Source organism: Stigmatopora nigra, chromosome 19 (assembly GCF_051989575.1).
Source record: "Stigmatopora nigra isolate UIUO_SnigA chromosome 19, RoL_Snig_1.1, whole genome shotgun sequence".
Taxonomy (NCBI): Eukaryota; Metazoa; Chordata; class Actinopteri; order Syngnathiformes; family Syngnathidae; genus Stigmatopora; species Stigmatopora nigra.
The window spans coordinates 10,324,173-10,339,015 of NC_135526.1; the positions used below are offsets into that span (position 1 = coordinate 10,324,173).

The 14,843-nt window shown below is 40.8% G+C and overlaps 1 protein-coding gene across 1 annotated transcript in view; it reads right to left on the reverse strand.

Moving 5' to 3' along the window:
- Positions 1-3,991: 3,991 nt before the first annotated feature.
- The window catches only part of wwc1 (WW and C2 domain containing 1), a 35,159-nt gene continuing 24,307 nt past the window's right edge, over positions 3,992-14,843 (reverse strand). Inside the window, exons 10-22 of the mRNA XM_077740464.1 lie at positions 14,194-14,283; positions 12,245-12,915; positions 11,956-12,067; positions 11,342-11,509; positions 11,049-11,241; positions 10,819-10,947; positions 10,678-10,724; positions 9,127-9,316; positions 8,865-9,035; positions 8,693-8,785; positions 7,718-7,948; positions 7,494-7,612; positions 3,992-6,745 (exon numbers count right to left, since the gene is read on the reverse strand). Coding sequence (XP_077596590.1) covers positions 6,679-6,745; positions 7,494-7,612; positions 7,718-7,948; positions 8,693-8,785; positions 8,865-9,035; positions 9,127-9,316; positions 10,678-10,724; positions 10,819-10,947; positions 11,049-11,241; positions 11,342-11,509; positions 11,956-12,067; positions 12,245-12,915; positions 14,194-14,283 — 2,281 coding nt within the window. The 3' untranslated portion in view covers positions 3,992-6,678. The remainder of the gene's footprint in view (positions 6,746-7,493; positions 7,613-7,717; positions 7,949-8,692; positions 8,786-8,864; positions 9,036-9,126; positions 9,317-10,677; positions 10,725-10,818; positions 10,948-11,048; positions 11,242-11,341; positions 11,510-11,955; positions 12,068-12,244; positions 12,916-14,193; positions 14,284-14,843) is intronic.

The following is a 14,843-nucleotide window of genomic DNA, read 5'->3' on the forward strand; positions in this document are numbered from 1 at the left end:
TGATTGGTTAAAGCAACAGTTTTATCGATGCTTGTTTAATGTAGCAGAGCACGCACAACTGATTGTGAAGGCCTTGAGGCAGATTTCTGACCCTGGCAACAAATAATGGCTGAAATGTGATTGGTTAAATGCTTCAATATGAAAACACACACCTGGAAGCAGTACAACCAGGGGGAAAGCAATGAAAGGAAGCTAACAGACAATTTGGAATTATTTAATACGTATTGATGGACAAAATATAATATATGATCCAGATATTTCTTAGGTCAGCAGAGAAGGCCTTGAAGTCCCTGACAGCACACCACTGTCGATAAGTATGAGTTTTATTAAACTGCAAAATATGGTAGATTGTACTGTTAAATTAGTAAACTTGGTTAAGGTACCGAAATCTCTTACACTTAAAGTGCAGCCTTTATTTTGTTTACTAATGAAATAGATTAAGGTTAATCCTGTTACATTACCTACTTTAACCTAATCCAGGTATAGTCTGCAAAATGTTGATGCACCTGATCGAACGGATAATAAACCCATGCGCCGTGCGCCTCAAGCTCCCACCGCCCCTCCACATCCAGCCCACCTTCCACGTTTCCCAAATCAGCCAATCACGACTGGACCTTTGATAGTATGAGAAGAGCAACCTCCCATCTGTCGGGCCCTGGGCGCGACACTAGCTCTCGTCCACATGGTCGCTTTGATTCTGTTCTGATGAAGATTATGAAATAATGTCTGTAACTCTTGGCTAATTTGCTTATCGTTTGAAGATGTAAAAAAATCTCAACAAATGTATTTTTTTTTGTCTTTATTCTCTCAGGAGGGTGGTACTGAAACTACGTACGGTTGGGATTTCCCATTAAAACAGTACGCTATTGTTATGAACCGGCAAAAACAAGATAACTAGAATATTTCTTCAGGGACGCACCAACAAGTTGGGCCGTCCTCATGCTTTCAAAGACAAGAACAAAGCCTCTGTTTGAGCAGTGGTGGACCGTCACGCTCTGCAAGGCCTTCTCTGCTGGCATGAAAGATATCTGAATCACAAGCTGATGTTAATTACTACATTTTGTCCATGAATACTTCAAAATTGTCTGTCAGCTTCATTTTATTGCTTTTCCCCTGGTTGTGCCGTTTCCAGATATGATTTCATATTTAACCAATCACATTTCAGCCTTTGTTGCTAGGGTCAGAAATCTACCTGGGGGCCTTCACAATCTGTTCTGTGGACCTTGTAGCATAAAATAAGTATCGATAAATCTGTTGCTTTTACCAATCAGATTTCTAATTGGCGACACCAGGTCCTTCTCGCAGGCGTTGGGAAACATCAGCAAACGAGGATTGGCTAGTGATGGAGTGTACTCACCAGAGGTCTCAAACTGTATCTGTAGCACGCTGCACAAGCAAATATATTGTTGTGTTGATTTTGGTTGTTTTGTCAACCCACAACCCACACTTAATTACCACCATTTGTGTTGGATCAAGAAAACACTTAAATAGAATGTGTCAGACAAAGTGAAGTAGAAGACCAGAGCATCATGCCATGGTCCAAAAAAATCAACATGAAATGCAAAAAAACTGATGCACATCTATCAGTCTGGAATAGGTTACAAAGCTATTTATAAGGCTTTGGGGCTCAAGTGAACCACCGTCAGAGCCACTATCCACAAATGGAGAGAACTGGGAACCCTGGGAAACTTTCCCCGGCGTGGTTGGCAGGTTAAAATTGGTTCAAGAGTGCGACGACTCATCCAGGAAGACACAAAAGAACCTAGAAAATCATCAAAAGAACTGAATGCCTCAGTTACAAGTCAATTTTCATGTGCTCTACTATAAGAAAAACACTGGCCAAAGCTGGCATCCATGGCAGAGTTCCAAGGCGAAAACTATTGCTGTCCAAAAAGAATATAAAGGCTTACGTTTGCCCCAAAAAATATTGATGATCCTTCATACTCCTGGAAGAACATTCTGTGGACTGATGAGTCAAAAGTTGAACGTATGGGAAGGTGTGCGGCCCATTACATTTTGGCAAAAAAAAAAAAAAAAGTACGGCATTCCATCAAAAGAACAACAATGAAGCATGGTGGTGGTAGTGTGATGGTCTGGGGCTGCTTGTTGCCCCAGGACCAGGAACACTTGCTGTAATTGATGGAATTTTGAAGGAGAACATCCAGCCCTCAGTTTGTGTGGTCAAACTCCAGCGTTCTTGTTACATGCAGCATGACAACGATCCAAAGCACACCAGCAGGTCCACCTCTGAATGACAAAAAAAAAAAAAAAAGGATTTGGAGTGGCCAAGTCAGAGTCCAGATTTGAATCCTATCCTTAAATGCTCTGGTGTTTTGAAATGGGCTGTTCATGCTAGAAAACCCTCTGATGTTGTTGAAACAATTCTGCACAAAAGAGTGGGCCCAAATTCCTCCAAAGTGTTGTGAAAGACTCAACACAAATTATTGTAAACGCTTGATTTCAGTAATTGCTGCCAAAGGTAGCACAACTCGTTACTAGATTCAGAGGGAAATTACTTTTTCACAGAGGGCCAAGTTTGTATTTTTTTCTGCCATGGTAAATAAATATTATCATTTAGAAACTGCACTTTCTATTTCCCTGGGTTGTCACGGTGTCATACTAAAATTGGTTTGATGATCTGAAACCTTTGTGTGATAAATATGCAAAAATCAATAAAGGGGCGGGCAAATACTTTTTTTCACGACACTGTAGCCCCACCGATTAGTCATTACCTTAACATGGTGGTAGGGTTTGTGTGTCCCAATGATCCTTGGAACTATGTTGTCTGGGAACATGTGTCCCTGGTAGGGTCACCCATGGCAAACTTGACTGAGGTGAGGGACCAGACAAAGCATGACTCAGAAGACCTCTTATGATGAAAAACATAATTGGAAAACGTCTTCCTTCGGCTGGTGGCCGGCCCAAAATCAATGGGGCCCGGCACAGCCTGAAGAGGTGACGTGGGTCCCCCCTCACATGGGCTCACCACCTGTGAGAGGTGCCAAAGAGGTCGAGTGCGCCGACAGTTGGGCGGAAGCCAAAGGAGGGAACCTCGGCGATACGATCCCTGGCTGCAGAAACTAGCTTTTGGGACGTGGAATGTCACCTCTGGTCGGGAAAGAGCCTGAACTGGTGCGTGAGGTTGAGTAATTCCGGCTCAACATAGTCGGGCTCAACTCGACGCGCAGCTTGGGTTCCGGTACCACTCCCCTCGAAGCAGTTTGGACACTCTTCCACTCTGGAGTTGCCTGTGGTAAGAGGCGCCGAGTGGGTGGGGGCATACTTGTTGTACTAGTGGTGTCCTATTGTTGGATTTTTGCGCTCGTCGTGGATTGACAATAATGAACACCATGTTCAAGCATAAGGGTGTTCATACGTGCACTTTGCACCAGGACATCCTAGCCCGCATTTCGATGATCAAGGCGGCCTGGCGGCTTGAGTGGTTAGCGCATCGGCCTCGTGGTTCTGGAGTCCTGGGTTAGATCCCAGGTCAGTCCTCCAGTATGGAGTTTTCAAATTCTCCCCAGCTTGCATAGGTTTTCTCCAGGTTGTCCGGTTTGCTCCCACATTCTAAAAACATCCATGGTGGGTTGGCTGAACACTTTAAATTGCCCCTAGGTATGAGTTTGAATGTGAATAGTTGTTTGTCTTCTCTTCACCAATTCAGGGTGTCCCCTGCCTGTTGCCCAAAGTCAGCTGAGATAGGCTCCAGCACCCCCCCCCCCCCGTGACCTTTGTGAGGATAAGAACTTCAGAAAATAAATAGTGAAAATAAATGAAAATTTTAAGATTGCATTTTCTATTCCTAAAAAAACTAATTGAATTCAATTTTTCCAATAAACACAAACTGGAATTTTAAATTCAGACAAATGTTTCAAATACGTACTGTACTTACAAAAATATAAATATTGTATAAATATTGGAGGGGCCCTGTATCCTAGAAACAAACGGCTGTTAATTTTAAAACATCAGCAACAACATAACCAGACCATTCAAATATAAAGATAACATTTTATTTGTTGTGAAACTACAAAAGTTGTGTAATTTGGGCTGGTGAAAAATTTACAACTCTGGCCGACAGTACAGTGTCTGAGGATTCACTTCACAGCTTTTCGGAATATTTGAGGAGAGGGGAAAAAAAAGGAAGAAAAAGAAACAGGAAAAGTACACCCCAATCACAAAAGTGCAATAAATAAATGCTGGTTGCTTCGTAATCTCTCTCTCATACATGAAAATATACATGCGCGTGCGCACACACGCGCACGCACACACACACACACGCATACACGTAATCTCCCTCATTAGCTTTACACAAACTGATTCTTCAGTAGGGCTCTCACAAAAAACAAACATGAATTAGATCATTTGTCATGACATTGTTTGACTTCTTTTTCAACATTCGCGTGGTAAAGACTACATTCCTTCATCTTCTTGTGAAAAGAAAACCAATTGAATGGATCATGATTACATTCACTTAACAAAATGTTCACATTAAAAAAAATCCTGCCTATACATTTTTCATAAAACATCATAATCCACTCTTCTTATTTGCAGATTAGACAAAATTCTACACACCCTGGTTCAAATACCATTTTTGGTGATCTATTTAAAAAAACTAGACAAAAAAAATTAAGACGGAGAGAAACTAAGCAACTAAAATTTGGTGCCTAAGTATGCACACCCTCTTTTGTTAAGAATTGATCCACTTTCAGCAAAAGGAAAACAGCCCTAAAGCACTCTGCCATTTGTATTGTAGTATAGCTTTTTAAAGACAATTTGTGTGTTTTCTTATGGATCATGGAGATACGAAAGCACATTAGGTGAAATTTCTCGCAGTATAACACACACAAACTAATTAAAGACAACAAATATACGGACAATTGGAATGACATCAGTGCAACTGGAATCATTGCTGGCAAGATGGAGGATCTTTACAATCAGACAACATTTCGGGGTCGGTCAAGCTGCTCTGTGTAATTTGAGCATTACAGCTAATTGAAAGTATTTTTACCCAGCAAGCAGGTACTTCTGTAATTGACATTCCAGCAATAACAAAAAAAAAATACAAGGGGAGAGGATTACAAAATGAGTGAGCCCAGGTCTCTTCTCATCAGATGTTTACACTATACTGTAATTTATTCAGTCTAGTCTCTATTTATTATACATTTTAATGAGAGATCAATGTTCCATCATGATTTTTTTTTAGGAAGAAAAATAGTTTTGGTGGTCTCCCAATATACTTAGATTGCATAATTAACAACCAGGGTTTCAAATTTCTATGACATCTCAATTACTAGGAATGCATCAAATTTGAAGTGGTCCAAATGACGATTTTTTTCCGGAGTTGCAATCCTTTACTTGAGAGATTTTGTGCCCTGTTTTAAAAGCAAAAACTTGAATTATGGACATGGACGTGAAAATAAAAATAGGTATTGTAATGCCCTCTAAGTACTATTCATTTACCATTTTACACCAGAATTGATTTATCCTCAATGTATTGGTACAGCCCAGTTGCTTTTCATCAATTTTAAAATGTTGAATATTTTCAAAACATACCACCGTAACTTTTCATGGAAATTCTGCAAAAATGCCCAACACTTTGCAATTGTATTATATGATACTTTGTTGTATCCGTGTGGCCCAATGGTCCAGTTATAAATGGAAAAAAAAGTCATCCAGTTGCATCAAGTTCAATAATCAAACAGCCTATAAGGAGAAAGAGCAACGTGCGGGTGGGCTCCATTGGCTGGTGTTGACTGGCTTTCAAAATAAAATTGCAATATTCGTATTCATGCTACCCAGAAAAGGGTGTTGGTTCCAGCAAGTTGTTTTTTTTCCTCTTCAGCATTTCTACACTGGTCACATTTAATAAATGACCACGGATTATACTATAGTGAACAATAACAATTTCCTTCCTATGTGAGAGAATGTTTGTGTTGAGTCACATTGAATGCAAAAGACATGACGACAAACATCAGTGCTGTCAATAAGATACAAACATTCATCCATCTTCTATACCACGCATCCTTGTAAGGGTTACAGGTTTTGCTGGAGCCTATCCCAGCTGACTTCGGGCGAAAGGTAGACCACACCCTAGACTGGTCGCCAGTCAATTGTAGGGCATACAGAAAGACAGACAACCATCTACACTCACAATCATACCGCCACCAGTGGGAATCAATCCTGTGCCGGCCCACACCCAAGTAAGGGGAGTGAACCTCTGCACCAGTAATGCCCACAAACAGCATTTTTTAAACAATTTCTTCTGCTGGCAGGGATCAAAAATGGAAAATATTGTGTTAAAAATTATCTACTTTTAAAAAAGGATGTGTGGCTACTCACAGCAATGCATGCTGGGATTTGCAGTCCCCACCCCACCTTAAAATAAAAGAGCTTTATAACAGAAAATTCTAATATTACCGCAGTCGTCATTTGTTGCTTCAGTACCATTGCTGATTTGAATTTTGATATTTGTGTTGGAATGGTTTTAGAGGTGTGTTAGTAACAGAAAACACAAAACAAAAACCCGAGCAGTGTCTTCATTGTATGTACAAAGGCTCAACAATGCTGAGTGGTCATGATAATGTTAATTTTGTGTGTATGATATCAAATTCTTTATAGAACGTTATTATATAATTCACTTGCGTGAGGGGAATTAAGACTTTTTGAAATGCTTGGCTACACGTCATCAGCCGGCAGGTCGGGGATGGTGGTCTTGGCTCGTGTGAAGAATGCCATCTTCTCTCTGGAAATACGCAGCAGGCGAGACAGTTTGAGCAAAAGTAGGAAGGTGACGGTGAAATTTGGCACTTTAAAATAGATGCTTTCAAGAGCGATGTTTTGCTTGAATTAAAAAGACTTAACCTAACGCAGAAAAAAAAAAATAATATGTCTATATATATCTATATACATATATTTTTTAGATATATATACCTATATATCGATCTATCTATATACATATTTTTCTATATATATATATATATATATATATATATATATATATATATATATATATATATATATATATATATATATATATATATATATATATATATATATATATATATATATATATATATATATATATATATATATATATATATATATATATATATATATATATATATATATATATATATATATATATATATATATATATATATATATATATATATATATATATATATATATATATATATATATATATATATATATATATATATATATATATACATATATATATATATACATACATATATATACATATATATACATACATACATATACCTATATATATATACATATACATATATACATATAAATATATATATATACATATACATATACATATACATATATATATATATATATATATATATATATATATATATATATATAGAGAGAGAGAGAGAGAGAGAGAGAGAGAGAGAGACGTACACTTATGCATACACATATGTACATACATATATACATACATAGCCATGATACCTTACCTAAAGGTGTGCATCTCGGGCACTTCGTTACGGCTGCGGCCCCTTATCTTGTGGACGTCCTTTACAGCCGCCCTCATCATTTTCTCAATCCGCTTCTCATGGAGCTGTTCCTCATGAGTCTGCCCAGCACAATAGCAAGGTTAGTGTGTGAGCCCTGAGCGTGTGGAAAGCTGTTTGAGCATTCACTGGAATGTTCTGGTAAGAGTAGCGGAAAAGGGCTATACCTGTTTTTCAGCGTGCTTGAGAAGAAAGCAAAAGCGTTCATTTTTCCGAACCCACGCGGGAAGCTCGCGCCGACCCTGCTGCCGCGCCATCTCCAGCTGCGCATTCAGCTCACGCAGCACATGCAACTCATGAGCCAGCCGCGACTGGCGAGTGCGGGAAAGCTGCAGGTCCAGTTCGAGGTCCAGCGAAGTGCACAGCAAGCCATCCAGACCTTTCACATGCACCGGGGGCTGGAGGACAAACAACTTTAGTTTGTATGCCATCATGGATATTGTATATTTTCTTTTATGGGGAAATTGATTATTTTTTGTTACAAAATGGCAGATAAAAAGAGCTGTACATTCATTTTCTGTACTACTGATCCTCACAAGGGTCACTGAGGTGCTGGGGGCCTATCCCAGCATTGGGCAGGGGAGACCCTGAATTGGTGGTCAGAAAATCACAGAGCAGAATGTAACAGACGACCACTCCCGCTCACAATCACACTGCCACTAAGTGGGAACTGAAGTCAGGCAGAGGAACCAGGGTGTCCACACCACTATCCCGAAGTCAGGTGGGATTGGGTCCAGCAAAGCAACCCCCCACCCCCGTGAGGATAAAGTGGTTCAGAAAATGAATACAGTGATGAACACACGAACCGTATGACACAAGACCTAGGAATATGACAAGTTGTCCTATGTCCTTGGTAGGAAGTGTTTATCATGGATAGCGATTTGACATGCTCAGGCATCTCTCTCATTGTGCCTTGAATCACATATGTATAAACTATAATAGCAAAAATATTTAACATTAATTCAAATGATGAAGTAATTGCCAACTTTAAAATATATTTTCTCATAAATTTGTATCATATTTATACAACACATCAGTTTTATGAGGGATATCATATTTCTGAAGTACATATGATAGGTTGTTATCTGCTGATTTGCTGTTTTGATCGACTGATTGTAAGTTGGGTTAGTTCTGTTGTGTACCTTCTTCATCCGCATGCTACGTCTCTCTGAGGCGTTTCGCACAAACGGAGACTTCCTGGATAGTGTGGAGCTGTCGCTGTCACTACGGTTGATCTGTCAAAAAGGCAGATGAATAAGCGCAGCCGTGCATTAGCCCCAAATGGTAATGTTGGCTTAGTGAATTGCTTTTTACCCTGCAAATATACTGGCTCTGCGGTCCTGGTGAGAATGTCTTGGAGCGAATGATGGCATTGCCCCTCATGAAGGTATGCTGCTGTGGCAGTTTGGCACGTCGTTCTTTGGGCCTAACCACTGAGTGGTGACTGGATGGAGATAAGCCTTCCACACTGGTCTCCTTGTTGACCTTAGCCAAGCACAAACATAGCGAGTTGCTCAAATAAAATATAGGTAGCTGATTGTTCAAAAGTAACTGTATTTCTCTCCTTTTTTTTTACCATTTCTTTAATAGGGTCTTGGAGAGGGATGTCTGTCTCCCTCTCCTCATCATCTTCATCTTCTCGCTGCTCCTCCTCTGCCTCCCATTGGGCAGCGTCAGCATAGAACAAGTCTCCTTTCTCCAAGGGCTCTGTCGCCGAAGTACAAAGTTCTTCCTCACCGTTATGCTGCTCCAGCAGACCACCACGCCTGAGAGTGATGGCCACACATAGTTAGCGAAAAAAAGAACGCACAGCGAATAAGACAAACTGCACAAAAACATTAGCAAATTTATATATGATAATGGTATCTTAAATGCGAACTTCAATTACTTAAAGGAGACAGATCCCCCTACTTGAAATATTTACATGATCTATATAATCCTTTCTCTTTTTGCTATACCCATCTATCTATTAGTGATGGGTCCAGCGACTCAGACGCGCCAGTGTGTGCACTGAGCTCCTTCGGAAAACCCTGTGTCGGTGCGCGTGCCGCTTTAAGAAAGTCACGTGACCAATGACAGAACTGTGTCGACACGGCAGTCGTACAAACTGTGTTTATAAAGCAGCGCATCTGTCAATAGGATGTAGGCGCGAAACGAGCATCGAGTTATTAACGCCTTCAAAGCAGGAGAAATTGCGACGAAGAAGGGAATTAAAAACACATTTTTAATTTACGGAACAATAAAATGTGAATGCAAAGATGTAAATGATGGAATTGGATACAATAAGTCATCGAATCAGTGTCTGTTGAGTCTGTCAACTGTTTCCTGTGGGGACTTTAAGTCATCCAGGTGTCAGTATTCAGCAACGCAGTATGTCAATGTCGAAACAATGTGATGCCTCACAAACCCATCACTAGCGTCTGTCTATTATGTACTATATTGCCCTGACTTGACTTAATTAATGTCTTCGGTGTTTTGGAAATTAAATCAGCCTTAAGTATGTTCCAGAACAAGCTAAACAGCATTCCGAAAATACTTTTCTGAGAATTTCATCACGCCAAACCCATTTCTCTGATTGCTGTTCTCTTCACATCCACTTTCATGAATAAATAAGAAATGTTTACTGCAGAAATGCCCAATATAGTATTGACAATGATATGCATAAAAGTCACCACCCATGGGTATGGATGATGGTGTAGCACAAAGTCAACAGTGCATTGGAAAATTCATATCAAAAGGTATAATTATTTACATTTAGTTTCTTATCCTTTCTTGGCTTGGCTTCTCAACAATTGCCGGCATCTTTGTTAGCTACTTTACAACACAAGACAAAGTGATGGCCCAGGGGCCAGATCCGGCCTGCCAAAATTTGGCCCAAGAAAGTAAACCAAAATGTGACAAAAAATAATTTAGAAATATTTGTTTTCCTCTTTTAGTATAAGTAAAAAAGAATCTGACAGAATTTGAAAGTCATATAAGCCATAGAGTAGACATTACATTCCCCTGTGTTTAGTAAGTATGAAATATTTGATTAGACTTTCAAAATGAACTTCAGTTTTTACTGGTTTGCTTATTTGTTAATGAAAAATGCAAGCCAAAATAACAGTTCTAATGGGAAGAAACTCACAATGCTTCAACGTCATCCATAAGTCTGTTGCTCCTGGCTGCTGTGGTCTGTAATATAAAATATTTGTTTTAAAAATTTCATCACTGCACTTCATTAATTTCTTTTTTTTGTAGCCTCTACAAGGCTTGTGTGAACTCCTACCCTGTCCAAACCACTAGCTGCAGAAAGGTCCTTGTTCCTGATTTTAATCTCAGGCATCCGCATATTGTACCACTTGGTTCTTCTTTCTTCTGAAAAGCTGAATTCAGCCAGGCTGATCTGAGCTCCGGCCTGTCGGGTGAAGGGCGAGTAAGAAAAGTTGTCTCACTGAAAATCTAACAAAGCTTACCGTGAGTATAAAAGCAAGCTATTGTAGAATACAACTTACTTACCAGACATTGTTCATGGGCCGATTTGGTGGTATAGCACATGTCCACCCTAAGTGTCTTCTGCCGCAGTGCGCTGAGTGACAACTGTACGCCGAATACTTCATTGAAGTCCATAACGTCCAGTGGCAGGTAGCCACAAGTTCGGAAAAGGCAGCGTGTTGTCTCCACGCAAGGAAGCACAGCCATGCGAACATGCCTGCGTATAACATTACGATTTAGTTTTGCCACTATATTGGGAAATAATCGCGAAGAGTCGGATTAACAGGTGTTCCCTGCAATGACGACAGTGTTCGTACAATTTCTGATCAGCCGGGGGACAGAGCGAGTTGCAGTTGGACATACGCAGGACGGACACTGTAAAGCGCTGGTCTCGGGGCTCATAGCGGAAGCCGATCTGCACTTGAGTGCAGCTCGAGTGTAGCCTATCCTCATCTGTTGCCAGGAGGTCTAAAGGAAGTCCAGGCCTGAAGAATGACACACGCAACATACTTAAATCATCCCGACACGATAAACAACTGCCAACCATCTGTTCATTCTTGGGCTAAAATTCTTTATACTCAAGTGAAACTCATTTATGGGTTTCTCACCTCTTCAATGTGAATTTCTTTGGCTGGTGCAACTTTACTCAGTTGTATCTTGTTGTCCAAAAATTACAGTATGCTAGATTACTTATATACCATGGCTGGCAGTAATTTAGTCAATCAGATATATTGTGAAATGGGCTTTCTTTTAGCTTGTATGTAAATACAAATAATGGTTCTCTGGTGTACCTTTGTACACATAAGGTGAGAAATGAACCCCTCAAAACTGTATATTTTTGGCAATCCTAACTATAAAAACACTCCCATTTCAACAAGGAAAATATTATGGTGTGAAAATGCTGTATGTGTCTCATCGTTGGTATTGGTACCTGCCCTCAGAAGGTTCGTACACACCACTATCCCCAGCGACAGATTCGTCAGAGACAGCTGAGATGACGCCCATCTTTTTCGGCCCTACTGCCGTCACTTGCATCTCTGCTGCTAAAAGCATGAAAGAATGCGGTTGATTGACTGTGCTAAGAGATGCTTTTGATAGGCTTGTTTCAAGCATGGGCGAGGGGTAAAACTACATATTACAATGGCCGTTTCAATCTTTAGTAAGGTGGCTTTAGAACATATCTTCACTATAAACAAAGTTTCACTGGACAAGAACTTTACCTTTCACTTCCTCCACCAGCCCACCATTTTGTTTCTGTTTCTCTTCCAGCCCAGCCGGGATGCTGCGCACCTCCCGCCGCTGCTCTTGGGAGTCCAGCCTGAGGTCCAGCTCTGTTAGTCTGCTCTGGAGCTCAAGATCCAAGCTCAACCCGCCAGGCCCCACTTGACCAGTAAAGGCTTCCCCGGACATGAAGGCAACATCTGAAACCAGCGGTGAGCATGGAGGCGAGAGCGAAGAAAGCGACGAACGTGGTGATAAAGAGCCCATAGAGCGAGGGGTCTCTGAAAGTCTGAAAGTTTGAATTCTGGCTTGTCCAACCTCCCCTACAATGACTCCTCCCACACATTTGTCAGCGTTCACACCCAGCAGCTTTGTCGGGCCTTCAGGCCTGTCAGTATGCCTCACGTCGCCACCTGTCACGACTTCATGTTCATGTATGGTGGTGATGGAGTTGGAGGGACGGAAGCCCATCTGGCCGCCATCCTGTAGGAGGCTATCCAGCTTATTTTGGAAGTCCGGGTCGGTCAGTTCCGGCTGCTCCAAGTAGATGTCGGTGAAACTGAGGGAGGAGGTGGAGCCAAGGCTGGAGGTGGTGGCCAGGGAACCGTGGCTTGACGTCAGTGAGCCTCGACTGCTGCCGGAGGAACACGAGAGTGTACTGGCGGACAAGCTGGAAGAGATGCACAATAAGAACATCTGTAAATGTAAGAACATCTTAACTATAATCCTTATAAAGCGTGATTTATGGGTGCGCTGGTGTGTGAGTGGGTACTCGGACGTTTGGTCAAAAGATGTTTGGTCGACGGATGTTTGGTCGACCAAACGTCCGGTAACGCAATGTGGAGTTGAAATTCTATGGTGGCCAGAAACGACTGTCGGATCATAATAGACGAGTGATTGCATTTCTTCACCTTTTTTCTACCAGCGAGTTTCTAGGTGCTCCCCGAACACTTTTTTTTCTGTCGTGATGGGAGTTATAAAACATCTACCCATACATAAATCACGGTTTATTTATTCTATGATCCTTCTATTCTATAAAGCGTGACATATGGATGGATGCGTTTGTGCGTGTGCACCTAGAAACCACATTGGAGGGTTTATTCTTAGTCATTTCCACTTTAAGTTAGTTGCATGAACCACGCAAGAGCATCGCTAGTTTTATTTTCGTCATATTTTCTCACTTTGGTTAACAATGTTTTACCAAAAATAAACATTGCTTAAATAGGTAAAATTAGTCAGCCTTTCTTTTGAAATTGACCGTCAGTTTTCCTTACTTTTTCCTAAAAGGCGTACTCATGCTTCTGTATATATATAATACATTCCTTTCTTGAATACTTTACATACGTTTGTACTGTCACTTTTCAGCACCTCATCTTATTTTCCGAACCGCTTTTATCCTAATTGGGGTTGCGGGGGTGCTGGAGCCTATCCCAGCTGACTCCAGGCAAGGGGCAGGGGACACCTGATTCAGGGGAGAACATGCAAACTCCACAGAGAGGACCCACCTGGAATCAAACCCTCGACCACAAAACTGTGAGGCTGATGCGCTAACCACTGTTGAATTTATTAACATTAGTGGTTAGGATGGGTGCATATTATCCACAAGGAGCACTCTCCAGTACCCCTTCCAAAGATTCCAAAAAGGGTGGGTACACTGAACTGCTGTTATATTTTACTCAATATTATAGTAGTATTATCTTGAGTGGAGTTTCTATGTTCTCCCAGTGATTGTTTATTATCAGGACCCTGATTTCCACTAACAATACAAATATATACATTGTATGTTTAATGAAAAGTGTTTCAAAAATATTTCTGGAATGTATTCCTAATGGATCGCTGTTAAAACTGTGGAAAATACTGACCTGGCTAATTTGTTTCTTTTTCCCTTATCAATGCTGATGTGAGTGTGTTATTTGTTTTGTGGGTGAATTCCCTCAGAAGAACCCACCTTTTAAGCTGAGTTTGTAATGATGTGGCCAGTCGCACCATCTCCTCCAGCTCCTTGACTAGCATGTTCCTCTTGCAGTGGAGTCTCAGCCTAGGAGTAAAAATAATAATAATAATTTACAAAAATGTTTAAGGACATTTTCTCCCATTTCATTTCCAACAAGGACTTTTATGCAAAATGTCCAAGTGATGGTGTCATTTGAAATCAACCAAGTGTTTTTGTTTGGAGGAAGGTGGGCATTGGCAGCTGGTCACATGATCTAGTTTTTTTTATTAAAGGAAACAAGCCAAAGAAAACCAAGGACAACAGCAGTGGATCGTGGCTTTTGTTCAAACCGATCCACTACCGACAATTTAACCAATAAGGTGTCTTCTAAAATAAGCATCACCTAACTGTAATCAATGGATTACACTTGACAAGGGTATATATCCACTTGTGACATTTGGAATGAAAACCTTCATCCACTGTGGCCCTTTGAGGACCGGTTTGACACCCCTGGTTTTAAAAAACAGACATGGGTTGGCTAGACAATCAGAAACAGCTGGGCCACACAAGAGGCAGCAAGCAGCAGATATACCAGGAGTGGGGAAAGGACACGTGAACTCAATGGACAATCACAGAGAAAACAAAACTAAACCAATCCCAGACCA